This window comes from Austrofundulus limnaeus, unplaced genomic scaffold (genome assembly GCF_001266775.1).
Source record: "Austrofundulus limnaeus strain Quisiro unplaced genomic scaffold, Austrofundulus_limnaeus-1.0 Scaffold49, whole genome shotgun sequence".
Taxonomy (NCBI): Eukaryota; Metazoa; Chordata; class Actinopteri; order Cyprinodontiformes; family Rivulidae; genus Austrofundulus; species Austrofundulus limnaeus.
In genome coordinates, this window is record NW_013952451.1 from 2,264,627 (window position 1) to 2,292,548 (window position 27,922).

Here is a 27,922-nt window from a genome sequence, read left to right on the forward strand (position 1 = left end):
TATATATATATATATATATTAGGGGTGCAACGATACAGAAAATTCATGATTCGGTTCGGTTCGATACTATAGTCTCACGGTTCGATATTTTTTTTCGATACAAAAGATAAATTTCCATGCCCCTTTTAACTTGTAATTTATTTAAATTAATTATGAACATTTGTTTAACCTCAAAAGTACAGTTTTTAAATTAACTGTTGCTGAAACAGCAAGTTTGTCAGTGGATCTGCGCTCAAAAATGCAGCCTAGGTGGAGTAGTCGAACACAGATCCACTGATCCTTTAACACAGAGCATCTTCAGAAGACAAGTTGATAAAGTAAATTTTAAAAATCTGTATTGTTCGATGCAAGTGTGTACTGAACCTAAAGCACTGTTCGATACGGGTACATGTATTGTTGCACCCCAACACAGAAAGAGTTAATTTGGGAAGTGAAGGCTTAGTAACATGTTTCACTGATAAGAATTTATTTTTGCACAGGATAAAGCATGTTTCAGCCAAAAATGTGTAAAATGGCCTTACGCTCGTGTTCTTCATGGACCTGGATGTTTACAGTATCGATGCATTTCTGAACATCATTCCAAGTGAGAAACTCCTGACCTTTGGTGAGAGTCTCAGCTCGCTCTTCTATGAGCATGTCGGCATATCTGAAGAAAAAGATCAAACAGCTCTTTAATATAAAGTTCATCGAAATGGTTTACTAAAAACATATTGTATAATCCATTAAGCAAGAACAAAAGAATAAAAGCAGGCAAACAAGGTATCAGCTCCAGAGAAGATCACATTTCACAATGTATGACAAAATATGCCTAAACATGTTGACCAGTTACACTCAGCACACACTTGTTCATTTCAACACCATTTCCTTTTCAGCTGTCCATTCCAGCCCTCTGTCCTACATCAACCTTACCTGTTCAGGTTGTCATGGTCTATGTTGGTAAAACCCAGAGGAGAACCCGTTAGCTGCTCGATAACGGCCTGAGGGTCCTTTGTGTCCAGCACCTCATTCAGCACCGCTACAGCTGACAGCATCTCCACAGCTACACTGAGTTCCTCATGACTCAATCCAGTCTAATAAATAAAAAGTAAAACGCATTCAAACGCAATTTATAGTGCTTCTGATTTAAAAAAATTAAAATAAAACGAAATAATTAAAACAACCATGTCTTGGGATGTATATGCTAGTATGGCTAAAATCTGAAGCACAGCATCTCACCCGTGGTCCTTGTAGCTGCAAACTGAAAAGTTCACTCTGGTAAAGACTGGCAGCAGTTTGGTAAACGATTGGCAGCTGTGCCTCAGGCTTGGTCAGCTCCTCTACGGTCTCCACAGCATTTCCAAGACGAATGGCTGTATTGATCCGTGCAACTGCTTCAAGTTCTGTTGAGTAGGTTATTTTTTAGTCTTTTTTTTTTTCAAAAATTCGCTCAAACCAGGGTTTATAATGTTTTTACATACACACTTAATGCTTATTAGAAACAGTACTTAGTAGCAGAAGTTGGCAATATTGGCAAAAATAGTACGGTAATCACGAATAATTGTGATAGTTAGCAAATAATGATTAATAAGACAATTAATAGATGACAATTGCACTTTGCATGTGTTTTACTCTAAATCAGTCACCCTGTTTTCTAAAACTATACTGACAAACCATCAAACTAACTTTTTCATTTTAACAGGTAAGCTGTGAATTGAAACCCAACTTTATCGCCATCTTAACTGGCAGCAGATCTTCAGTAATGCAATATACTACGGGCTCATAGGCACGCTTGATAATAGTGCACTGCACATTAAAAGTATGTCTTCTTGTGACACTAAGTGCACTAATTGCAAAGTGGAAAATATAAATTGTTGACAGTTTTTCTGAAGATTAACTGCAYACAATACAATTTTGCCCAATCCCACCTAGTATTAGAAATTATTTTCTGTATTTATCATGCATGCATATAAGTTCAGTTGGTGCTTACTTCGTTTTTCTGCCTCAGCAAAGTCGTTACAAGAGCTGACAATTCCCTGAATCTCCTCTTTGTCCAACATTGTAGCCTTCCCTCCGTCCTGTGGAGCAGTGAAATACCAATAAGTCCCCATTATCGTTCAGTTTGCTTCAAAAGTGTAATTCACAAAAGGTATTTTACCAGTTTTTTTTTATTTATACACGCTTCTTTTTTTACAATTTTTAGTGTGAGCAACTCAGCAACACATTCCTATTAAAGCAATTTAAAATATGACAAATTATACAGAGTTTAAAATGGGAGCTTAAAATGTGTTTAAATGCTGTATAGTGACTGGTTGGTATAAAATATAAAGTACTGAGCATCTCTGCTTTAAGTTCACTGGACAACTTTGACCCATCACCTTTGTGGGAAATCCTGTGGTGTCTGGAACCAGAACATTTTTAACACATTTGTGTTCTCATGGTGGAAATATAAAGTTTGTGTGGCACAAGCTCAGTTCACAGCCTTCATCATTTTTGGATAAATAAAATTTGGCAGTCATGTCAACATTTTGACTGTTTATCACGTTGCTCAAAGTGCTCCTGGTAAATTTCAATCTGTACCGTAGGTGGGTTAAAACTAATTTGACTCAGTATCTTCATCAAAAGAGGGTCTGATTGATCTACAATGTTTATAATGAGCTGCATGTCCAAAGTAACTTCAACGTGAACATCAACAAAACATTGCACTCTTTGGCTTTAATATTGCAGCTGATTGGTGCGAGTTGCCAACTATGATCCATCTCAGTAGCAATCCACATAAATGAAAATGAGAAAAAAATGAATAAAAACATAGCTATCAGATTCTAAAAAAATATATCCATTTTCTTGGAACTCAAACTATTAAGCAAACCACTTCCATTTCACTATACCTTGGATTTATGTTGACTGCAGTTTGTGAAATGCTCCAGATACCAGTGACAATTTGTCTCTTGGACACCAAACAAGGCCAGAGCTTCAAGTCTGAGTGCAACCAGCAGAGCTGCTTCATCTTGGTTCAACACAGCTTGATTCACTTGTTTTACTGCTGCCAGGGCTGGAGACGAGGAAAACCCAGACAAACATCACTGAATCATACAGAAGTTATACTTCCACTCAGACGAAAACTAAAACAAAGCAAATATAATCCTTTCTATTTATTTATTTATTTGGCTAGCTAAAGAGACTTTTATAAATGTTCTGTAAATATTCTAAGTGAACAGCTGTGCTTTGGGAAATCATGAATGCATCCTTACTGTTGACAAGGTCAATGCTCCTCTGGATTTCCTGTTGCGTCAGTAGCTCCTCATAAACATCCCTTTCTTCTGTAGCAACGGAGGAACGCTAGTAGACAATGACACAAATTATAATTTACATTTATATGACTTTTTTCAGAGAGCACGCACTAGATCAACACAGCTGCAGGGGGGCTGCTGATTTCACACATCACATCTCAATGTGATGAAAATGGACGGCTCCTGTTTGGACAGTATTTGTGAAGAGAATGGGAGGAGAGATGCCAGGCCGTGTGGAGGTCTGAAGTCTGGTAAATACAGCTGACTCTGCAGTGACTGGAATGTGCTGGCAGGGCTTGTGGCATGTGGTTATTCCACTGCAGTAATAAAGAACCCTACTCAAGTTAAGCTGACAAACTTTGCCTTTTAAAATCTAATTTATAAATTACGCAACTGTCCCCAAAATGATTATAGTGCTTTGTCATTTATGGTCAGCGTTATCACTTTAGGCTAAACATAAATGAATAAACATCAGCAATGCCTGGGGAAACCCAGGCATAATAATTATTTTAAAACTACAGGTCCATTACATGAAAAGGCCATGTGATGAGGTCGTTAAATAATACTGCAAAACAAATTATCTGATGTCAATTTTTACACCAATTCCCATCACAGTCTTGATTTAAAATTGCAGTTCTAAACATTTGCGTGAAAGTGTAGAACGTAATGAAAAATGAGGCTTCCTACCCTGCCCGAGGACTGAWCTCGCTTCCGAGTCTTGGCCTGGCTCAGTGTATCCTGGTACTCCTGGGCCAGGGCTTCCTGAGGTTTCTTCAACATTGCATTTGGGTTTTTTAGTGCTGCCATTGTTGCAGAAGCCTGACCTTTCTCTATTGCCTCATTGATGGCAATCACAGCAGCATGCACTACAAGAAGAAGTTTAAACAGGATATTGTTGGACAAAAAGACAAAAAAAAAACATTCTATCAGAATAAATGTATGTAAAACACCAGGACTTACAAGCAGCTTCATCCACTGAGAGTTCATTGGCCAAGATGCCTCCAATTTTACTGAAAGCTGGCATCTGAATACCATACTTCTCCAGTTCACTCCTCATATTACTGATCTCTTCCTCTGCAGGGCAGACATTTATAAATGTCAGAGTAAAATCTTTAACATGACAGCAAAAAGTAAAACATTGTGCATTTAGTAGATATTAGTTTCYTTTTGTAGTTTTATTGTCAAACTTTTTTTAATTTTTTAGTCAAAACTTTTTTGATTTCCCTAAAGTCATGTCTGCCCTTTAGGCTCTCATATAAAATTCAAATGATAAAATACAAGATTTGAATGTGCGCACCAACATGCAAAATGTTTTATCCAACAGTTACAACGCTAATGTTTTGGTCTTAAAGCTGATCCCTWCACCAGGGATAGCCGCAGCAAGTGAACTCGCATAAAGAGTTGTCGATTGTTATACGCCAGACCACCAAGCTCCCACAGGTGTGGAGCAGGGGGCTGCCATTGAGGGCACCCGGGGGAGCAAGTAAAAGTAGTCATATTTTTTACAATTTAACTGCCTGTGAAAATTACTAACCCCTTTCTGTTTTGAGAACAAATTTTAAAAGATGCACAAAAACCTGGATTTCTGATAAAATGGCATCAAATATTTTACAATATTTTGTATTGATGCTTTTTCTGTGCCTTAACATTTTTATTTTGTCATTCCAAACTGTTGAATAAGTCCAGATTGAGAAAAAAATAAAATAAAATTTGCACACCATCTTACGTTTTTGCCTACTTTGAAGAATCAACCTCAACTTTTACCTTAAAATTTCATAGAAATCTTTATAGAGTACACTTACAAATTAATTCCTTCTTTAATTAATGTCATTTGGTAATAATAGCTGGTATTGTCTTGGTGATCCCTATAGTAAGTTTTAAATGTAGATGGTAAATCAATGTCACTATCAAATGCTTTGCACAAGTACAGTATTTTTGTACTGAACACTATTTTATCATATTGCACATTTTTTATTGCATCTTTAATAATCCTTCTTAAATAAAACCTTTTAATCACCATTTTATTTTTGCCAAATATCTCTGCAAACAAAGGGCAGCTCTCCGTTATATTTCTGCCAAGATAAATAAAATTTAATTCCCATCAATAAAAACAAACATTTTTATGAGTATTTAAAAACTTGATTAAAGTTAAAAGCTTGAAAGCTTAGTTTGCATCTTCTTTTCCATTTGAATGGCTGCAGAGAAAATCAGTATGGTTATTATAAATCTCTAAAAGTGACAAGCTGTTTAAACAAATTCTCCTTATCTGCTTGAAAGCACATACACTATAATTTATGTTTTTCAATTAAGTCCCAGAATGTAGAAGATTATCTCTGAATAGAGTCTCATTATTTGCACACAAGGTTGAATCAACATCTGAACAGCAACAAACCCCAGGGCATCATTTGTCCTAATATCAATGATATCTTGTTTGTTTATCTGCTGTTTACTTTTCATGAAACTTATGTGCTTTTGTGAAACAGCATATGTTATCAACAGGTGCTGATTTTCACAACGTTTACCTGTAAAATCCACTTTCCCCAGCAGGTCCTGAATCTGTGGTGCAATACCAAGTTTGTACAAGTACAAGCTGGAAAAAAAAATATAAATGACATAAGTTTCATTAAAAAAAGAATTATGATCTTTATAACTAGAACCTATAAGTAAAAGTGAAACTGAAACAGTTTAGACTTTCTCTCATGCTTGTTATTGCTACTAAAACCTACCCTCCCTTTACACCACATGAGGGTAGTATTAGCTCAGATTACACAGCGGGCTACCTCACCAGTAGACTCAGTCCACCAATGAGCAATGGATTCAACAACCAGGTGACTGGAAACTTCATTAAACTTACATCAACTTGCAAGTACCTGACAGGCATTGATGAATTATAGATATTTCTGGAGGACTGGCATCAGTAAAACTCCAACTAGAGGAGTCGTAGCTTGACGGGTGCTGGCTAGCCTGCCCTTTTGGTCACACAGTGGGAGTAAACACAAGATGCACTCTGTCCTTGGGACACAGGGGGCTTCAATCAACCATTTGAAATTTGCTTACACAGTGAGGAATGTTTTGACACGCAGGCAGATGATTAAGGCTGAGATACTGATAGTAACAGCTGACTCAGGTTAATGAAGGGAGTTAAAAAACAAGCAGCAGGGGTTCCACTTTGGCAAAGTTAGAGCAACAACATCTGATCCGATAATGGATGACCCTACCTTATATTCAACGTTACTCTCCTACATCTTTACAGCAGGACTCACGGTAGATTCTAAACATACGTCATTTCATTTCCTCAGTGACACTTCTTCATTTTAGTTTTTTTTTTAGTTCTTTTTTTTTTGACCAGTCTGTGTGAAGAAGCATCTATTGCTTTTCTTTGCCCCTTCGCTTTGTGGGACTTGCAGGAAGGAAGTGCACGTGTGTGCATAAGCAGGGAAGGAAATCAAATCTCCCAGGACCAGACCAAAACACGACAGCAGAGAAAACAATCCAGGCAGCTCACATAACCACTCCCTAAATCTGCATTTGGATGACTGCATGCGGAAGAGACAAAAGTTTACTCTACAACTCAGTCACAGCTATCTAAATTAAATAACCACAGGCCTCACGTGAAGATCAGTTCAAATATACAACTGTGAAAATGTTCACAAACTGAAAGCAAACGCAGCTATTTATATTTGTAAAAAAGCTATCAATATCGAGTAGCAAAATCTGCAAATAACTGTTTCGTAGCTTGACTAGGTGGGTCCAGGGTTTGCAGTTTTAAAGCAAATTTAACACAAAGTTGGAAGAATAATTCAATTTCTGCATGAATTTTTAAAGAAGCTGATTATAGCTACAAAAACCTACATGTGGGCTGGTGTAAAACCCATTTCCCACAAATCACAAAAGGCCTGTTTCACAAGAAGTACTTTCACTGGTCTACCAGAGCAGAAAAAAAACATGTTTTCACTTTCAGTTTCTATTTCATTTCATGTACCRCCACTGTTTCTGCTTTTGACGTGAAAAAGGAAAAGATTCAGGTTGAAATGGTGTGTGTGTGACCTTGTCAGACATAATCACAAAGTAAAGGGAAAATCATTTTATTTAACCAAAAGGGTAACACAGTGGCAGTAAATATTTACACAAAAAAGTGCAACGTAATKATCTGAATCTGCTCTGGTTCATAAAACTGATTTTTTTTTTTTTAAATCAAATTCAGCCAATGTTGGGGAAGTCACTTTTGAAACGCATTTGGTCAAAATTACAAGATACTCAATTTAAAGGCATCAGAAAACAAAAARGCATGAAGATAGTGATAAATCCATCTTTACATCTGTAATCTCTGCAGTCTTACCTCAGAGCATGTATGCAGTAAACCACCTTTGGCATGTTTTTGCGGTCATACACATCTGTTGTTTCTGGATAGAATATCTGAAAGAAGAAACCATAAAAGTTTTTTTATGTGCTATCTTACTCTTTAATCAGATGCAATAGGAGAACTCTACTCACAACATTTAACTTAAATTTAACMAGCAGAAGTTTGAGATGTTACAAAAAAATGTTAAACATCTAAACAAAGCAACAAAATCCCAGACATAGACAACATTTATACATAATTTTCACAGAGCTGCATAACCTGTGACCACTACTGAACTTAAACCTCTSGTATATATTATGGTATCAAATAGGAAAAACATGTTTTTGATGTTTTTCCTGCTTAAAATTACCTTGGGGAGGCCCACTGACTCCATGGCCCTGAGCCACTGCACTGTGTTGTCAGTATGCCTGAAGTGCAGCCCTTTGCTCTGAAGGTAAACAGAAGTACAGAAACAAATGTTGCCTTATAATTATAAAAAAAACTGTTGAATAAATCAGGCAATGCAGGTAGAAAACATGCTAAACTGATCAAATTCAATTCAATTCAAAATTCAAAAATACTTTATTGATCCCAGAGGGAAATTAGGTGTTGTTGTAACTCATTTAACTAAAAACTTATTGTAGATGCTGATGGCTGTGGGCAGGAAAGATCTTCTGTAGCGGTCTGTATTACAGCGAAGTTGAAGAAGCCTCCGACTGAAGACACTGTCTTTCTATGACAGTCTGATGAAGAGGATGGTCAGGGTTGTCCACAATGTTCTTGATTTTATGTAAAATCCTTCTTTGCACCATCATCTCCAGAGATTCCACAGTCGTCCCCAGAACAGAACCAGCCTTCTTTATCAGGTTGTTKAGCCTTTTTAGGTCCCTGGCTCTGATGSTGCTGCCCCAACAGATGATGGCAGAAGAGATGACGCTCTCAACAACAGACTTGTAGAAGATCTGCAGCATCTTGCTGCAGACATTGAAGGATCTCAGCTTCCTTAAGAAAAACAATAATAGCTACAAATCTTTTATTTACTTTATTCTATCATGTAATAGTCTTACAAAGACTATGTAAAATCTGTCCAAAGTAAACGATATTAATGGTCCAACTAAAACAGTTTTTCTACATTACTGTTTCAGCAGAACAGCTTAATGTAGTGTGGCCAAACACTGGTCTGCAGCAGTTCATGTTTTCCTGTATAAAACTGATTTTAACTGTTAGGAAGTGCCTGAAAAATCAGAAAACTGACGTAATCCAAATGCAGCGGAAGGAGGGTTTACCTTATAACGAGCCTGRTCTCGGTCGTAAATTTTTTTTGCGGACACCAGTTTGGGGGCAAAAAAATTGGCAAGTTTTCCCAGATAAACGCCGTTTCTAAGTCCCTCCTCCAGCTCTGTGGTAGCGGGCAAATCCTCCTCCAAGCAGGCCTCCATCCACCTGGAAACACAAAGTACCAAAGATGAGGAAGGAACTTTAAATAAGTACTTTAAAGGGATCCCTGATAAGTTGTAACATTTGACTTTATACGAAAAACATTTATTTTAACTGTAAAATAAAGACTGTGAAAATACTGTAGGCTGATTAGTTTTGTAAATTTTTTAAAATGTATTTTAACACGGACAGAGCCTTTTTATTTACACACAAAGCATTCTGGGTAAATGATGACATGCATAGGTCCTCAGTGTGAGCGAGCTGTATCCACCCTGAAGGTTAATCTTGGACAATATCTGACGATCTACACTTTTAAATGAAACCAGAGAGCGTTGACAGAGAGGAGAAGGTAGAAATGACTCAGCCTGTAACTGAAAATATGGATGGAGGACAACAGAACTGCTTCATGGAAGAAGAACCTCAGCTTAGCCTGTTAGCCTTTGTGCTAGCACTGATGTTATATTTGCCTTATATGTATTAGCTCAGTGCTAGCACGACAAAGAAGCTAAACGGAGGTCCCCCATCCATATTTTCAGTTACAGGCTGAGTCATTTCTACCTTCTCCTCTCTGTCAACGCTCTCTGGTTTCATTTAAAAGAGTCGATCRTCAGATATTGTCCAAGATTAACCTTCAGGGTGGATATAGCTGCGTCACACTGAGGACCTATCCACGTCATCATTAACCCAGAATGCTTTGTGCGTAAATAAAATGGCCCTGTCCGTGTAATAAAATTTTAAACTTTTAGTTTAAAAAATGATAAAAAATTAACATCCTAGAGTATTTTTACGGTCTTTATTTTACAGTTAAAATATATATTTATTAAATAAAGTCTAATGTTACAAATAATCATGGATCCCTTTAAATAAAAACTGCTTCTTATAAATTTAATAGAAATCCTGAGCAAACATTTAAAAAATGCATAAAAACAAAAGAAGTTGCTGTCAGGATAACAAACTACCAAAAAATGTGCTTGACGCTTATTTCATTTAAGTATGCTCTTTGAGAWAAATCACTGGGAGCACTGAATTCCTCTACTTTTTTCCAACAATGCTGGTTTGTTACTAGTCTATTTACTCTGCTATCTGATMTCTACACATAACAGGGCAAAGATATTTGGTGCATGAATGCTTGCCGGTAGCCAGCATGTTGCTCTCGGGTTTCCCTACACATGCCGTCCTTTCAAATTAAAATGAAACTGAAAATGTTTAATACGAGAACACAAAGCAAACTCATCATAAAACACTAAAAAATCAGCTCAAATCTAGTCAGATTACATGTGGTGTCATTTTAATTCTATAAATAAGAAATCCCCGTTTTACACAGAGCCAAATTATAATTTATTCATTTAACACAAGAGGTTAAACGAGACTTGAAGAGGTCCTTCAGTGTGATGGAAACGGGCACCGTTACAGACAACACCCACATGGAGTCCAGCATGCTTTAGAAAGGAGGCTGCAGACAGTGTTATTTCAGCTTACAGCACTCAAGACAGCATGAAAAACAATGTCAAAAAGGTTTGTGTGAGTTATTACTGTTTCTTATTACACTGAAACGGAATTCTACAGAATAAAAAAGATCAATTGAAGCCCAGCAATTCAACTTACATTGCACTGATACCAGCAGATCCTAACTCCTTTCACTCTTAGCAAACAGCAATAAAACCTTCCCTCGTACACACACACACACACACACACACACACACACACACACACACACACGACACCTTGTTTAGGTTAATTAAGGCTTAGTGCTCAAAGGATCCAGTTTAGCAAAACATGTGTCAGCAGCACATTAAAGCACAGTGAGCGACGTCAAAGTGCTGTGTAGATTAAGCCCCCTGAGGAATGAAGCATTAGCACAGTTACTTATGACAACTGGTGTGATGGATCATTCAGAATACAGAACCAACAATTAGAGAGAAGAACTCAAATCTTTTTGCTTCTTAAATGGTGTTTGGGATGGATGAGTAACATTTATGCAAAGGTTTTCCTGATATGAAATGTCACCCTATATTTGGAATGACTCCAAAACTATCACAAAATTCATAAAAAATAGTCTAGTGCTAATAACGTAAAAACTAAAAGATATTGGTTAATCATATCTTCTACAGAAATAAATAAAACATTAACAGAGATAAATTGCAAATGATAGGTGATTATTTATTTATTTATTTATTTATTTAAGTATAAGAAAATACAGTTTGGGACCATGGGTTACATAGTTCTCCTGTGAAACTTCACTTCCTGTACTTCAAACAAAGGACTTGTCTCCTGAAGCAGGACAAACTTGTTCGTGTGTTTATATCCTTCCAAAAAAAAAAAAAGAAAAGAAAAGAAGTCCTTCCTGTAATTGTCCAACCTGTGACCCACAGCAGTAAACAAAATACAGCTTTTTGGAGAATGGTTAATCCCACATTAAACTGTTATAAGTAAACAGCTCCTCTTCTGCTGTCAGAAGCAGTATTTCTGTGTTTTGGAAGTTTGCGTCATGCAGCTTCGTCATGCTGGTCATGAGCTTGTGTGTACGCCTTGGGGTTTACAGCCTGAGGACCTTGCATCAAGTGGCAATCTTTGCTCACCACATGATGTGCTTTATAAAGAAAAGACCACTCAGATTTCACATTTAAATAAATCAGGACTTTTTTCCCCACAAAGACTAAGCAAAGAACTAACCAGCTGAGACAAATTTAGGACAACATTCACTGAACCAACATGTAAATAAATGTCCAACTTGTTTTTGTTTAAACAGAATGAATAGAGGGCAACAAACCTACATTCTGAGAAAAATGGCCAAATGGTGAAGATGTGGCAAGCCCTTTCAGACCTGATAAAAAATAAGGAGGCAGGAACAACTATTTTACTACTTTAGTCTTGAACTGAAGTGGCAAGAATTGTATTAGATCCTAAAATAAACAAACTATGAGCAAAAATGTCCCAAGATCACAAACAATGGGCACAATTGTGTGTCCCAAGCAAAACATTGAGTGTGAGGTACTTAAAGTGTTCAGCATGGGGAAAAAAACTATGCTAAAACTAAAAGAGTCCAAAGGTTTCCATCAAAGAAAAGGCCCCAAAAGTAAATCAACAGTTGTTTACTTTTCAGTGAAAGTACAAAGTCTCCTTCTCTATGATTGAGCATGTGTGGTCCGTCAGGGAGGAGGGGGTCAATCGAATGACAGCATCTGTTTACAAAAGATGAAGATCTAACCCCTTAAAAGAATAAAGACATTTTTCTGAATAACAAAAATCAAGGCTAATTTATAATATAACATATGACCCACATTTCAGAAGTAAAGTAGCCTGAAATTACAATAATCGACTAGTAGCCGTTTGCCAACACCAGCTGCTCAAGATGCCGTTTATGCCTGGTTCACAGGGCAAGATTTTAAAACTGTCAGATGATTTTCAAAGACTGAGAGACCCCGCACATGAAGATAAAAAAATTCACAGATATAACAGATTTGGTCCAGTGTGTGGTGCACAGCTACACAAGCTGCGTTTCCATTGCAAATGTGCGCAAAACTCTGTCGATATTCTGTTAATGTCAAAAACACAGTTTCGCAACTGCAGTGTTTCCATTAAGTAAGAAATGCTATTAAAGTCAATCGTGAATACGTTTGTTCTTGCGATAAGTCATTACAAACATGGCGGCCATGGATGTAAACACATAGCATATTGCTACCACGACACTAGCGCTCATCATCAGCCATCAGAGGAGACGTCGACATCTTTTATCGAGGTTTTCCAGCGACAAGCCCCTACTTGGGAGTGGCAAAGTATGCTGTGTTTTTGGGATACTGTAAGTGCGTTTACTACTTTATTTTACTACTTTGGTGATTTTACTACCATTTCTACTTCCTGTTATCGTCTTCGTCATCATCTTTTTCACCAGTAGAAACAGCCGGTTGTTGATCACATAACTCCCGTGATGCGAAAAAAGTGTTTTCATTGCAGTATAGCGAAAAACACCAATTTCGATACGGCCAAAAAACCACCTCATCCTAGCGCAAAAACTTTTTTGTCGAAAAATGTAATTTTTTTCGAAACTGACGTGTTTCCATTGAGCAAATTAATTTTCGAAATTCTAATTTGCGCATTTTCATGGTCAATGGAAACGCAGCTACAGTAAAGTGCATCACCACACACGAACATTCAGACGGGAAATCTCGTGAGACATCTCGAGATCAAATGTGAGTTCAGAGTAAATAAACTTTGCAGATGAAGGAGAAGCACTGGCCGTAGCATGTGGATTATTTTAACCAAACAAAAAAAAATAAAGATTCAAAAAGACATCTTCAACGTCCAGCACTTTCTGGTGATCCATGGCAGTTTTTTTGTCTTCTGCATTTAGGATACCCCTCCGTGTTTATGTCACCTTGCTTTCTGATTGGCTGCACGTCACATTCAACACGCTAGGTGCTTGTTTGTCCTCGGGGAACATCAAACACGTTGGAATATCGGCCAAGACTATCCAACATGTTGAATATACCCGGTTTGAGGTCGGTGCGGTCCAGACGTCCTTGTGAGCCGACTACATCACTTAACACACCACACACAGCAGGAACGTCTCCTAAGATTATCTTTATAGCCAWCATGATAATTGGAGCATCCTTAAGATTGTTAGAAGGGCAAAATCAAGTCAAAAACCTGCACAATTCTCTTGCCGTGTGAACCCGGCAGTACTTTCACATCTATTCAAATGCTTTTTCCCACTGTTTAAGAGATATTTCTTCAGTAAGTCACAACCACTTTTTCATACAAAGATATGAAAGCAAGTTATCAAAACCTTAATCACTTCAAGGATGCATTACTGGAACTCTTTGTAATGAAATATCACCCAGACTCTTCAGCTGATAAGACATTCTGCAGATAGACTCCTAAACTGTGAGAAAAGCACGCACACAGTATTAACCCTTGTTAAAATCTCTCTGTTGGCATCCCATAATAGATTATTTTTAAACTGGTTTGAAACTACGTTCATTTCTGAACTACTCTGACTTTACTCTAGCTCCAGGCTTGTTAAATCCTCGGAAGAGCAGCTTTAGTTGTTCTCTCATCGAGGATATTTAGTCAGGAYATTAGTAGTTTCTTTAAACCTGTAAATCTGAATTTCAGTGTCAAATTTATAGATTTTTATAACTAGCCGTTTGTTCTTTTGGGTTTGAACCTGTCCAWTCTGATCTGTAATAAACTCTCTGACAGAATAAATTCAATGTTAATTGTRTATTATATGTAGCTTCCTCTCACAGACCCAAAACATGCATTTTAGGTTAAATGGTAACTTTATGTGTGAGTGAAAGGGTGAATGGTTGTATCTGTGTGGCTCTGTAATGAACTCCTGACATGTTCAGTGTGTACCCCGTTTCTCACACGGTGACTTGGGACGATGGGCACCAGCTCCTTAAGAGAGGTCATTCCTTCTCTTTCAAATTTCCAAAGTTTACAAATCACTGTTTTACAACAGCAGCATAACAGAATTTCTGAAATTCTGTTCTGGCTTTTGGTTTCGGTGTGCCACACCAGGATCATCAGCCACATGGCCACCCCATTAAAAAATAATAAAAATTCTGGAGGCGCCACTGATCCCTTCAGCTACAAGTCAATAAAATTCCCMAGAGAACTGACTGCTCAGCATAGGTTACCATGGCAAAATTACCCTCCCAACTATAAATCCTGTTTTATAGCACAGGCCGCTGACTTCTGAGACCTGAACCTAATCCCCTGCTTGCTGTGGCTTACATGTGTGTTAGAAGTCTATTTTAATCCTAATTTAACTCTACCCATGTCACAGAACACAGGTTCCAGTCCACAATTTACAGAAACGAGGAAAAGTCAGCAGACCTGGCAGGAAATAAGAAGCCAGAGCCTGAAAGTAAAGAATATAAAGTGATTATTCTATATTTCACCAGACTCTTTTCATGAACAGCTTCTGCAAAGCTCAGCCTTCAGCTACAGTTTTATCAGCATTCCATAAAAAAGTGTCATAATCTAKAAGTGATTGTGATGGATGTGTGAATCTGCTCAATTTAGCCCTCGTAAACTCTTAACTATCCTGCGACACAAGCAGATAATGTAGGTCAGCCAGTCCTCACTAAATCAGAGTGCAAGTTCAGCAGACAAACCATCTGTAAGGAAAGGTAAGCAGACAGAAAAAAAACATGAAAATAGGGTTGACTGCACAATTGTTGGAAAAAAATTTAATCCTCAGGGGGGAATGGTGACCAAATGGGTGTGTGACAAAAATCAGAGCATTAGAATATGCATGCGTTCACTTCCTGTTCCTGCCTGTGCAGCAGGATCGTGAAGAAGACAGGAAGTGGTTTAGATCTTGCTCAGGTGCCTCATGAGGGCACATGAGATTTATGACCTTCTTAGAATAACACGGTTGTGGTAATCTGCACTTTCTACGTGATTTCAACTGAAGGCTGAGTGAGGGCCACTCTTTCAGCAGCTCTGAAACTCACTCACTTAATCCCGTGTGTTTTCATTAATGCTTCCAGCTCTGTGACATTCTCAGACAGTGATCCAGCATCCAGYTTCACGCTGCTGTTTGATCACACAGCGTTGTGTTTCTACTGATCTTTACATCCCTTTCACTGCCCTTGTGTTTCTCAACCGCTCCCTGCACCAACACTCATTAAACACACAGTTAAAGATTAAACAAACAAAAGAGTACACCTCGCATATTTTCTACACGCCGAACATGGTGACGAAGGAATAAAATGAAGCGGCTAATTTCCGTTTGCGATTAAGCCCATCTTTTCTTTCTTTCGTACCGTTTGGCCTCCTCCAGGTGACACAGGTACTCGTAGGCGATGTTCTGTCGCCTCCTCTCATCCATCTCCTCCGCCGACAGCCTCTCGTCATCCTCGATGGCTGCACAAAGGAAGCAGACGTAAGCAGTAACATTATTTGAAGCAATTCTGCAGTAGGTCCTGCTTTCTGAAAATCTAAATGGTACATAACTAAAAGTTATAGAGCGATAAACACAGAAGAACTGGTCCCGGACCAGTTCTTCTGTGTTTATCTGTGTCTCTTTCCTGTCCCTCAACCAGCCGGTCGAGGCAGATGGTCTCCTGTCCTGAGCCTGGTTCTGCTGGAGGTTTCTTCCTGATTAGCAGGGAGTTTTTCCTCTCCACMGTTTGCTCAGGATGGGAGACTGTGATGAAGTGATTCAACGCAGCCTACTGGTTTCTTCGTTGGATTATTCTTTTTTATGTACAGTGCCCTGAGACAGTGTATGTTGTGACTTGGCGCTATATAAATAAAATAAACTTGAAACTTGATTGTTTTATTAAACTGGGCTAGGTTATTTGGATTCAACACAGAACACTTCATGTGCAAATAGCTTTTATAGAAATAGGGAGGTGGTACTGGTGCACAACAGAATATTGTGTAATTTAGTCTTTTTGGTTGTTGCACTCAAATAAAAAGAAAATGTTGCAACAACCAAAAAGAGGAAATACTGACATAAACATCTAGTGTGYACGCTTTATTCAGGTGGATTTTCTTCTCAAATATTCATTACGTCCAGAGCACGTAGTTTAAGATTAGAACAGAATCTATTTACATTAGGAGCTGCACTCCATGCTGAAGTGACTTCTGCTGAGAGTTGGCCTTTACCTGTAGCTTAATGAGATCATCCCCCCTCGCCCTCCATRCACCTCCACTCTAATCCAATCAGAACTCTTTATTTCTGGCTGACTGAAGGGACGATCACAAACCCAGAGACTTTTTTTAAACAGAGTTTGTGCCTCTGACAGTAAGGCAGAGTGGACAGGGCTTCAGAGGAAACAACATGGTTTTTAGGCTTCTTAAATAGAACAAAAAATTCCTTTGTGTACTTTTCGTTCATCCGCCCTTCAGCAGAGTCAAACATTCAAATTTGCRTTTAAGTACTCTGCGTGCTTGTTTTGCATTACCCCGTGTCCATATTGGGTTTATTTCAATTCTAAATACGATGTGTCTGAAATAAGTACTGTAGACCTGAGGGGGAAATAAACTCTTGACAATCTGGAGCTCAAGTGGTCAGCCTGAACCAGTCACCTGCAGAAACATCCGTTCTCCAAGTCTCTGCAGAGGCTTGACATTACAATCCTCACATGGAACAAGAGGCAGAGCCAAAACACAGCTGTCCCATCRCTTGGCTGAGATGTTTCACAGCAACATCAGCTTTCTATCTGGCCATCCAAGAGCCCCAGATGTGCTGACAAAGGATGAAGACATAGATGAATGCTCATCTCTGAGGCAGCGGCCCCAGAGCAGTCATCATGAACAACCTCCACAGACTCACTCACTCACTCACTTCCTGGAAGAGCCTGTCTGCACCGCTGAGCTAACTGTTATATTTAACTATCAGGATGGGTTTGTTGCTTTTGTGTGTCACAGGATCACTCAAGTGGAGCTGTACGCTCTCTGTGAGAATAATGACTCACGTTTTTGTTTACCTGCAAGGAGGTTTTTTTTTATATATTTTTTTTTTTATGTGACTTATTTTTGGTTATGGAGGGGGTGTACAACTACAGAACTGGTTTTACATTTTCATTAGTTTCATTCCGGCTAAAATCCAAAACCCACTTTTTTTTTTTTTTTTTTCAAAGAAACCATAACTGCATGTAGAGAAGCAGTGAGTTGATGAATATAAAACTAAAATAAATAAATAATTAAAAGAGCAGGCCTTCTGACAATTGATCCTCAGTGTTACAACACTGCACTTTGTGACTTAAAAAACTTTATCAGTTTGCTCAGTTACATTCTTGACAGTCAGTTTAGGATTTCAGTAAAAAATCCAAAAGGTAATGATTAATCTAAGAGTGAAAAAAACAGTGTGTGTAGACATGAAGGCATGTTAGCTTTCAGTCAAATAAACAGATAAAACCACTCCACCGTGGTGCGTTTAGGGACACCTGTTTGATTGAAGACGAGTTTGTTTTACTTTTAAAAGCCCCGGATTATTTCCAGTGTATTCACTCTGCCTCAGCTCACATCAGAAGTGATATGTAAAGCAGGTTTATTCTGCTGTAAAACATGTTTCCAGGTGCAGGAGAACCACCTGCTGCTCATCTGAAATCAGCGATGGCAGCCAGAGTTCATCCGGWGTCACACACACCGTCACGCAAACCTTAACTTTAACTCGTAAAGACGCCAATTATATACATACACAAGTTACTTACTTCCATAGTGTGGCTTCTGTAACGCTTTGGTTTCTTCATGGTACATCCTGCCTCGTTTCCTCCACTTGTGAAGTCGTGTTAAACKTCAGGCACCGAGCTAACTAACCTTCAAACAGCGGCGAGCCGCGCCTCTCAGGATGTATTATTAATATGAACACTATGATAACTGTTCGAGCGAAGTAAAACAGTTTCCGAAAGTTTCATGAAAGTGCCAGCTGTGAGTTGTCGCAGACATCCCCCATGGTGTGCACTTCGTTTGCACGCGTGACTCCTGACCAAAGTGCCTCTCGTTGGCGTTATCTGCACCTCCACCGCTGACATGAAAATGACTGAGTGACAGAACGGCGACTGTTGACACTTAGCACCACCTGCTGGTCATCACCCGGTACTGCACCCACATGAGTCAGAGCAATTTTTTAAATAAACTTTGTCTAAAGATATTAGCTAGGGAACAAAATAAAATTTTCTTTATTTGTAACACTTCGAAAAGTGAGTACAGTTATGCAATTTTTAAGTGTAATAGAAAGACTATTTTATTTAAAATGTCAAAAAAAATGTTTTTTATGGAAAATAAAAGTCCAGAATATTTTTGCTAGAGAACATAACYTTTATTTTTTACTGCATTTGTTGGAAGAGCAGATCAGTCTGCAGTTTCTGAATGTCTGATGTCATACACGGGGCGCCGCTTGGCAAATGTTTTTTCACAAACTATCACACATTTGCACTTCTGAAAACACAAGTCAGTCATCCCTTTCATTGGCAGGCTCTTCCACGAAAGGTTTTACAACTTCATCATTCACAAACTTTTGACCACAAACGGGAAATGGATTAACAAAACCCACAAGTGTAGTACATTCGCATTTTTTTTCCTCAACCAACATCTTAATATTGCCACTTTCTGCAGGAAAAGTATACAGAAACACAAATGTAATCACAAAATAATTTCAGTTTTCTGACACACATGCAAGTGTATTCGCACACATACACAGAAAACAGCAGCAGGTGAAATCAAAGGACGCAGAAGCRACACGGGACAGATGAAATCACTCAGACAGTTCAGGTGACGTGGAAACAGCTTGTTCACATTTAACCAAAAAGTTTACTTTTATCAGCTTCAATATTTATACAATATTTACATTTATATGTCCATGTGGATACTCGTACACACATACAATACTCTCTGTATGCCTCTTTTGCACAAGCACACACAAAAATACAGTACATGTACATGAAACACCTCAAACATGTCAATCCTCTCTAAAACAGTTAAACTGCCTCAGTGGTTTTTACAAACCCAGACGAAGCAGGTCTCTCCTGTTCGTGCTACAGACAGCAGTCAGCAGTGCTGGGCGACATCAGGTTCAAAATACTAAATCAGAGGATAGAAAAACATCTGCTGAGGAGTAGCACCACATACATCACAGCCTTTTCTTCAAAGCGATTCTACACTTTTTTCAGGAAAAGCTTAAGGTCCGAGGAAATTAATGCAAACATCTAATGCAGTTGTTTTGTTCATTTGTTTTGAGTAGAGTAAATCAGCTGCAGTTTAGGGTTAATAAAATTAAATAAAAGTCATAGACTCCACAAATTCAGAGGAATAATGAAAAATACAGCAAAAACAATGCAGAAAAATGCAGTCTGTTAACACAAATTGAACCAGACTGAGAGATAATGAATCATCACAATTTATTATTAAACCTCTGGACATTTAGCACTGTGAAAAAAGMAACATGATCATTTTATGATTATTATTATAATTTCATTGCTATCATGTGTTTAAAAATAAGAAATAATGTTTTTATAATAAAATAATTTGACTCTTAAAAGTCATATATTTAAGAATAAATTCTGATAAAATCATCAGTTAAAATTATTTTTGGTCTCACAACTACTAATGTAATGCATAAATACCTAGATCGGAGATCACCAAATGGTGGCCCTTGGGCCAAAGGTGGCCCACAGAGGGTGTACATCTGGCCACTGGGCATGGGGAGGAGAAGTAGGGGCGGGTCAATTAAAATTTTATTTAAAGCTCAGAGAATGTGATTTTTTTTTTCTTTCCTGGCAGTGAACAAAAAAATATCTTCTTGTTTTCTACAAATGGCCGAATCCATAGAAAAACCTCAACCACCAATATCCCACCAATCAGAACCAGGAGCAACTACGAGTCACGAATAACAAACATTGTAATTTTTCTGAAAATTGCCTGTGAATTTTACAAGAAAGTTAGCATGTTAAATATGATTAACATGAAAAGGCTCAGTTAAATGTAACGTAACTATAAACCTGTCAATAGGCCTCATATAACAATTTAKACTTTATTTTCTCTTTTCAGCCCTCGTAACAAGTGCTAAAAAAACATCGAGTCTTAAGCAAATTATGTTGGTGACCCTTGACCTAGATATATCAGGATGAAATGGATCAATAAGCAAATRGTATTTTTTTAACATATTAAAACTCACTTGCAAAAATCTTTCAAAATAAAATTTGACAAAATAACGATTTACACAAAATGAATAAATTCACAAGCTATGGGCAACATTTTACACATATAACAAAAAAATCTCATTTRTTATTCTGTATTTGCTATATTAGTATATTATATACCTTTTGTTTCATTTCTTCTTCATGTTTAGTTTGGTGTAACCTTTGGACAGCACATGACTATGGACAGACTGGCTCCAGTCAAGGAGAGGCACATTAAGAAAGGCCATTGAATATGTATATCTATTTATATTTTAATTTTTTTTTTTTTTTAAGGAAGCAGTTTTCTACATAGAGCTGAAGGAGGAGAGCTCATCACAGACAATTTGACACTGAAAGAAGGAAAAATATCTATATTTGGACAAAAACAGCATATTATCGCTCAAAATTTCATTCTGGGGAAATAAGGATCCTCAGATTCAACATCACGCACAGTTATACAAGAAAAAACTTTTTTTTTTCTTTTTTAACAATATGGCCTTTTCAGTTCAAGTTTGGATGGGTAATGCAAAGGGCTTGGTCTCATATGAATGATCTACTTTGAAAGGTTTACAGATGTCYGAGCAAACGTCATGCAGCAAACTACAGCAGGGATGGAAAAACATGAGTGTTTGCACATGTAGATTTACCTAATACTTTAATTTTATTATCTGTTTGTTWCAGTGTGGTGGTGACTTTCTGCATGAATGTAGCCGTGCTCTGTCTGGGGGTCTCGCGGGAAAACCAGCTGTCAGTGAGTCTGCTCTGTCTGATCATGTATTCCCTGCGTTGTCACACAGCAGGTTGGTTGTGCTCATTACAGCTTGTTTTTCCCCGTTTCTCCCCATCTGGCTCATCTTAATAAGACCGTATCAATATTAAAAGCCTCCGCCACGTTGTGTTCCTGTGTAAGGTTATGACTGAAGCTGAAGGGCTGCAACCAGCTAAAAGTATTTGAGGCAAATACCCACGCTGTTTTTCCATGAGGGTGTACTGATGTCTATTGGTGCAAGATATGAAAGAWGCAAGCCTTTTGCACTCCTCACTCTAATCCCTCATGTTGTTGGAATGAAGTCATTTATACCCGCTGGTTATCGGTGATCATCGATTGTGTTACATGAGGACATTGGTCCGGGTGTCAGGCAACCGCAGTCCGACTAAGCCTCCTCCAACGAGCACCGCTGAGGCCATGAGAATAGGGACGGCCTTGGTGATGCCGACGAGAGAGCCGAAAAACAGGTTCCCCATGACTGCAGCCAGCTTACACAAAGCATTGCAGAACCCAAAGCCTGTTCCCCTGGAGAGGTAAACATCAGGACATAAAAAGAGATGAAGAATTGCATTTCACGTGCTTCCTTTTATGTCCTAACTGAATGTCTCTGCTCTTAACAGGACATCTAGCATATTTGCACCTTTTAGACATATTTGATTATCCATTTTGCACATTCCACATTATGGTACACTTGACTTCGTCTTGTTTGGAAATCATATTTCAATAAACCTTTTTAATCCTTGAATCCTTGAATTATGTATGTTGATTATAGCTGCAGCAGCCACCTTGAACTGGATTGACTCCGACAGTTAAACAGTTGTCGGTGACAGGTTTAATTTCAAAGCGGTCCATCAAAATCCATCTAGTGTTTCCTTAGATCAGGGTTGGGCAACCCTGGTCATCAAGGGCCGATATCCTGCATGTTTTACTTGTTTTTCTGCTCCAACACACCTGATGCAGTGATTTAATCACCTCTTCCAAGTTCTGCAGAAGCTTGGTAATCACCCATCATTCAAATCAGGTGTGTTGAAGCAGAGAAACATTTAAAACCTGCAGTATAATGGCTTTCAAGGATTTCCCACCCTTGCATTAGGTATTTTGCTATCATACAGACAAACCAATGCATGCACACAGACATGGGCAGAAACCTTACCAAACTGTATCCACTCACTCTGTGTAGAGGTTGATAAATGTATATTTTTTTATTTTATTACAACTTGCATATGTCAGCAAATACGCCCTTCATGTTCGTCCCCTTACCTCCGGACAGTAGGGAAAGACTCTGTTGTGACCACATCCAGGGAGTTCCAGGCAGAAATGCTCAGGCCGTTGTAAAGGCACAACATGAAAATCATCATGGACTCGCTGGTGCCAAACCACAAGAAGAAACAGCTTATGCCTGATAGAATCATGGAGCCACCTGATGGACRTGCACAAACAAAACCACGGTTATCACTGTATCAGAACAGTTTGTTTTCACAATGAATAAACTTGACTATAAATCCTTTTTTTATTTTCTTTCCTACCCAGCATGGAAAGACGCCCGATTTTGTCCATGAGAAGTGCTGAGACGATGTTGCCAGGGAGAACAGCCAGTGTGCCGAGGAAGTTGATGAAGTAAACCCAGTAGGCGCTGTAGTCGTCATCAAATGTCATCTGGCATCCTGTCTTGTTGTGGGTGAAAGTGCTGTTAATCACCTCAGTGCCTTCGATCAGCTTGGAGTCATCAATGTCTGCAGACAGAATGGACAAAAGAATAAATATGATGTCTGATGATGTGAAAATCTTTTTTTTTTTTTCAGAAAGAGTAATTGAAAACAGATTTATGTCTTGATTAGCATTAAATGAAATTTAGTTTTGGGAACGGTTTGTTGGGGAGAATCTGAACTGTTTTTAATATTATTTAATTCAAATTTCTTACCCGTGTTAAAGAAGAACGAATCAATAAAAGTACAGTTCCTGAAGGAGGAGCCCACTGATGTTACATCGTCAAAGTAACAATTACGAAATGTTGAGTCGACGAATGTGACGGACTTTAGCTTCATGTTGATGAATCTGAGAGAGAGCAATAATGTTATGGTTGTTATGATGTTTGCCTCCATATTTGCACAGCATACTGATACATTACTGTCATATTCAGATGAAAGGACAGTGTGATTTTCGGCTACAGTGTTTAGATCTGTATCTTGTGCACAACTATCTTACTGGTCGTGAACGAAAAGGCCATTTTTGTGAATCTGGTTCTCCAGAGTGAAGTTAAAGGTGAAGCCTTCAATCCGYTCGTTGTTGTGGATTTTCACTTTGGAGGCATATTCATCTGCCTGGAGGTGCTTGATGACATCAGGGAACCAGACGGACAGACCATAATACCTGCAACCACACAATCATAATCAACATGTGACACAACAGTGCGCAGAGAGAGACAAACAGGCACATTGTAAACCAGTAGGCATCAATGGTTCCTCTCTTATTCTCTCCTCCTATCTCTGCACACTTGAATGCAACAGTATTGATCCACAGCCTGGGATTGATCTCAAGACCATGCAGCTTTTATACAGTGTAGAGATCAAGATAACAGAAATGTAATGTGGCTGTGAGCACTACTCCTGGAGCCATTATCTGAGCAAAGACCCTTGTCTGGTTTGTTCATAAAAAATGACATCGGAGGACAAATTCACCCGAATGACAGCGTTAACCACACGATGGCCAGGCGCATCGTGTTTTCTTGCATAGGGTAGCTGAAGCACTTCATAAGGTTCAGATAGATCTAAAAAAAAAAGGAGGGAGAGCTTGTTTATAATAAAAAATTCAAAATAAGGCAACAGAAACAAAATGATGATCATAAACAAGACAAATATTTACCCCGTGTATTTCAGCCTTTATCCTAAAGAAAACCTTTGAAACAGGGTTTCCAGATTCTGACTCCATTTCAACCAGTTCGTCCAGCTGTCTGGGGATTTTAATCCTGTTTACCTGTTAGATTAAAGAATATCTTGTTTGTTTTACAAAACCAGAGTCTAGTGAATTCTTTTGCATTGCTCAAAATTTATGAAGCAAAAATCTAAAAAAGCCATATCAGTGTGTAAGAATGCTATCAGTTTATAAAACATTTCTACTTGTTTGCATTACACCAAATGTTCAGATTGATTTTCTTAACCAAATGTGTGTTTGCTGAGCATAAACTGTGTATATATTAATATAGCATCAATTACAATAAACATTAACAGCAACGGCCAACTGAGGGAGTATGCTGCATAGATTTATTTCAAGAAACATCTCTTTACTAATAGGCTTTTCCAAAATGCAGCTCACGCAGCAAAATAAGTCTGAATGACACAAAACTGCGTTCAGACCCCATCCTACTTCAGACATGATCCTTCATGGTAAAAAAAAAACAGGAAAAAATCAACCTGTCCCAGTGGCGGCAGCATATAAGCCTCTTTGCTTCCTTAAGCTTCGAGAAAACCCTGCCAAGTCTGTGGAACTTCAGGAACAAACACTCACGGTGAAGACTTTCTCCGGCTGCCCACGTGCTCGCATGTTGGTGTCGTGGATCTGTTTGAGGATCATCCAGGCTTCGTCGTGCTTCCCCACCTGAAAGGAAAGCGAGTAAATGGGGTGGGGGGACAGCAAAGAATGAGAGACATTAGTGGGACCGGCCTCGCCACGACAACTTGACATCCGCGACTGTTTTCCATGAAAATGGTCCTTTGATTTCTTCATGATGAGAGTCACGACTGTGGTGACTCATTTTTACTTCAAAGGGTACTTATTCTCCAGCAGCACAACCTACTGCCGTGGATATCCACACGTGTGTGCTTCCAAGCACAAAGAAAGCCCTGTCTCAAAAGTTTTGCATCCCTCACTCTGCTCTCACTTGATCAAACATCTGCTTGAGAAAATATGCAAAGTTTAAAAATCAAGGCAACATGAGAGGCTATTGTTGTAAATACGGTATGACTGAAGCAGCAGGTTTAGTCTGAACGACGTCTCACCTCAAGGTAGTATCTGGGACTTTCTGGCATGAAGGTAAGCGCCACCACAGCACACACACACGGCAGGGCACAAACGACGACAAAAACCCTCCAGCTGTGAAACTGGTACGCTGAACCCATACTGAAGCTCCAGCCTGAAAAATGTTTCAAACAGCAACAATCTGGTCATTAAAGAGGAAGGGGAAGCAAACAAACAAATGATGATGTACTTTGATTCTTAGTCACAATTTATTAGAAATGTTGTGTTTTCAGCTCTGATATTAAAAGCGGTTTAAAAATTGGACTGAGCTTTCAAGCAGTCGCCCCTTCGATTCGTAGTTCTAGTGAGTGGGAAACATCCGGCTAATAAAAACAGCCTGTGAATAAAAGATGGCGTTGAAACGGCAGCTCTCAGTCTGATGTACGAGCTCCGAGATGAATGGCTCTGCAGAGGAAGCAGAGAAAAGTACACACGGACGGGTTAATTGAATGTGTAGGAAAAGAATTGAGTGTTTCCAGCTAACTTAAACCTTGTTGCACCTGATCTCAGCCCACAGGCACTCTTTCAGACTCATTAATCATTGTAGCGTGCACGTATTGTAAAAGCACACGAGCCTGCATGAAAAAAGGAAACGTGTGGCAACGTCAGCAGCTGGAGAGAAAACAGCACAGACATAAATAATAAGGATTACCACATACGGGTTTTTCTATTTGGCATTTTCTCCCACTCTCACCCACAAACACACAATTGCACAAACGTAAAATTATACATCATGCATGTCTCTAACAGAGATCACTTAGTTTAACCAGAGCAAAGAAAATGGCTGCAAATGATTCTTTCTTTGACGCAAAAGTCAAAGACTGACATGAAATGTAAGAAAAATATGGAAGAAACACTTTTAATTCAGTCGTGACTTTTATGTTTGTTTTTCTAATTGGGGCCTTTTTTCTGCGAAAACTAAAAAGAAACCTAAGATTCAAATAACAAAAGCAAGAAAGTGTACTTCTGTGTGAACTCGAAGTGGCTTCACTTTTGAAAAATTTTGCACAGGATGCACCAAAATGGGCTGTCACGCTCGTCGTGACCTCCCACGTCTCTCCACAGTTCGTGCCTCATGGAGATACTGCTCCAAAGGGAATACAGCACCATTATCCATCAACGTGCGTGGGAGGGGAGCCACAGGGTTGGGAGGGGGTTAATGCTAATGGTTTTGCCGGGAAACGGCTGTTTTGGAATTAATCCTACGGCATATTAAAATCCAGCTTTGATAGCTGCTAAAAACAGTTATTATCAAAGGTCGTGGGGATCTGGTGCAAGTATTATAATACAAAACCAAAAAACACAAAAAATTAGCATGATGGTAAAAACAACAACACTGGGAGTGCTGTATTTATGGTTATTACATTCACTTAGAACTGTTTTTTTAATAATGATCACATGAAATATGAAAGAAAATACAAATCAGCAACTACATACCCTCAGAAGTAAAGTGCCGACTATAACTATACTTTAGTACTTCTACAGTTGTTTCTCACATATCCGTCACAGAAGACTTTCCTGCTGAAAGTGAGCTCTCACTACACAAAATATGAGAAAATAGGATACGAAAAAGAGCCTATCTACAGGAGGCAGGATGCAAAAGCCAAATATAAGATGTGGAAATTTGGCTTTTTTCTTTACAATCCTTTAAGAAAAGCAGAAGATGTTCCTTTTTCTGGCATTAACGCTCCCTGTATTGGAGATACTGTTTACTGAGTGAGTGGAAATCAACTTGCAGCTCACTCTATGAAGGCATTGCGTGAACTCGATGACACTGATAGGCCTTCAATATCTAACCTGCTGATCTTCGGACTATTTTACCAGCAAACTAGATAAAAACCTTTGACAAAAAAAATGCAGAATCAACTCTGTGGACACAACTGTAGAGTTAGAGACTCCTGTCAAAGACTGGACTAAACATCAACTCTGACAACTACAGAGGTGAGAACTGGTTTTACTATATAATCCATCATTTTTTATAGAGCTGTGATGCTAAAGGTTAGTTAAAAAGTAATAAGGAGAAAAATGTGTCAAAGGAGAAGACAGAAACCAACAGCTATGTGGGTTAGCAGCTCTCTAGTAGCCCAAAAGAAAAAAAAAAACAATAGTTCCGGTTTTCACCCTTGAGTCATGTGGAAGTTCAGAGTGACTGCAAGATTTGCACAAGGACTGAAACAGAGTAGCAATGATAAAAAATATAGGGAGTTGTTCAGCAGTGAATTTCTTAAATGTACCATGACTCCCTGTCATGAAGGGTTAGTGTTTTATGCGTAGCACGAGCAATCTCATTAGAGGAATTATGCTCGTAATTGACTGAGCTTATGGACGAGTGAGTCAGCCACCACAGGCTGAGGAAGATGGACGAAGAAACGTAGCAGATGGATGGATGGATGGATAGATGGATGGATGGATGGATGGATGGATGGATGGATGGATGGATGGATGGATGGATGGA

General features: G+C 38.6%; 2 protein-coding genes across 2 annotated transcripts in view; both read right to left on the reverse strand.

The window, feature by feature from the left end:
* Positions 1 to 18,477, reverse strand: part of iqgap2 (IQ motif containing GTPase activating protein 2) — a gene marked incomplete in the record, with an annotated part of 33,870 nt that extends 15,393 nt beyond the window's left edge. Inside the window, 14 exon segments of the mRNA XM_014008405.1 lie at positions 522 to 646; positions 910 to 1,070; positions 1,216 to 1,379; positions 1,967 to 2,054; positions 2,865 to 3,028; positions 3,228 to 3,315; positions 3,954 to 4,132; positions 4,227 to 4,340; positions 5,789 to 5,856; positions 7,606 to 7,682; positions 7,979 to 8,056; positions 8,895 to 9,051; positions 15,822 to 15,921; positions 18,219 to 18,477. Of these exon segments, the coding sequence (XP_013863859.1) occupies positions 522 to 646; positions 910 to 1,070; positions 1,216 to 1,379; positions 1,967 to 2,054; positions 2,865 to 3,028; positions 3,228 to 3,315; positions 3,954 to 4,132; positions 4,227 to 4,340; positions 5,789 to 5,856; positions 7,606 to 7,682; positions 7,979 to 8,056; positions 8,895 to 9,051; positions 15,822 to 15,921; positions 18,219 to 18,264 (1,609 nt within the window).
* Positions 18,478 to 18,804: 327 nt separating this feature from the next.
* Positions 18,805 to 27,922, reverse strand: part of LOC106517522 (synaptic vesicle glycoprotein 2C) — a 29,133-nt gene continuing 20,015 nt past the window's right edge. Inside the window, exons 5-13 of the mRNA XM_014008407.1 lie at positions 25,449 to 25,582; positions 24,958 to 25,047; positions 24,316 to 24,426; positions 24,132 to 24,220; positions 23,659 to 23,823; positions 23,375 to 23,508; positions 22,980 to 23,186; positions 22,714 to 22,873; positions 18,805 to 21,978 (exon numbers count right to left, since the gene is read on the reverse strand). Of these exons, the coding sequence (XP_013863861.1) occupies positions 21,795 to 21,978; positions 22,714 to 22,873; positions 22,980 to 23,186; positions 23,375 to 23,508; positions 23,659 to 23,823; positions 24,132 to 24,220; positions 24,316 to 24,426; positions 24,958 to 25,047; positions 25,449 to 25,582 (1,274 nt within the window). The 3' untranslated portion in view covers positions 18,805 to 21,794. The remainder of the gene's footprint in view (positions 21,979 to 22,713; positions 22,874 to 22,979; positions 23,187 to 23,374; positions 23,509 to 23,658; positions 23,824 to 24,131; positions 24,221 to 24,315; positions 24,427 to 24,957; positions 25,048 to 25,448; positions 25,583 to 27,922) is intronic.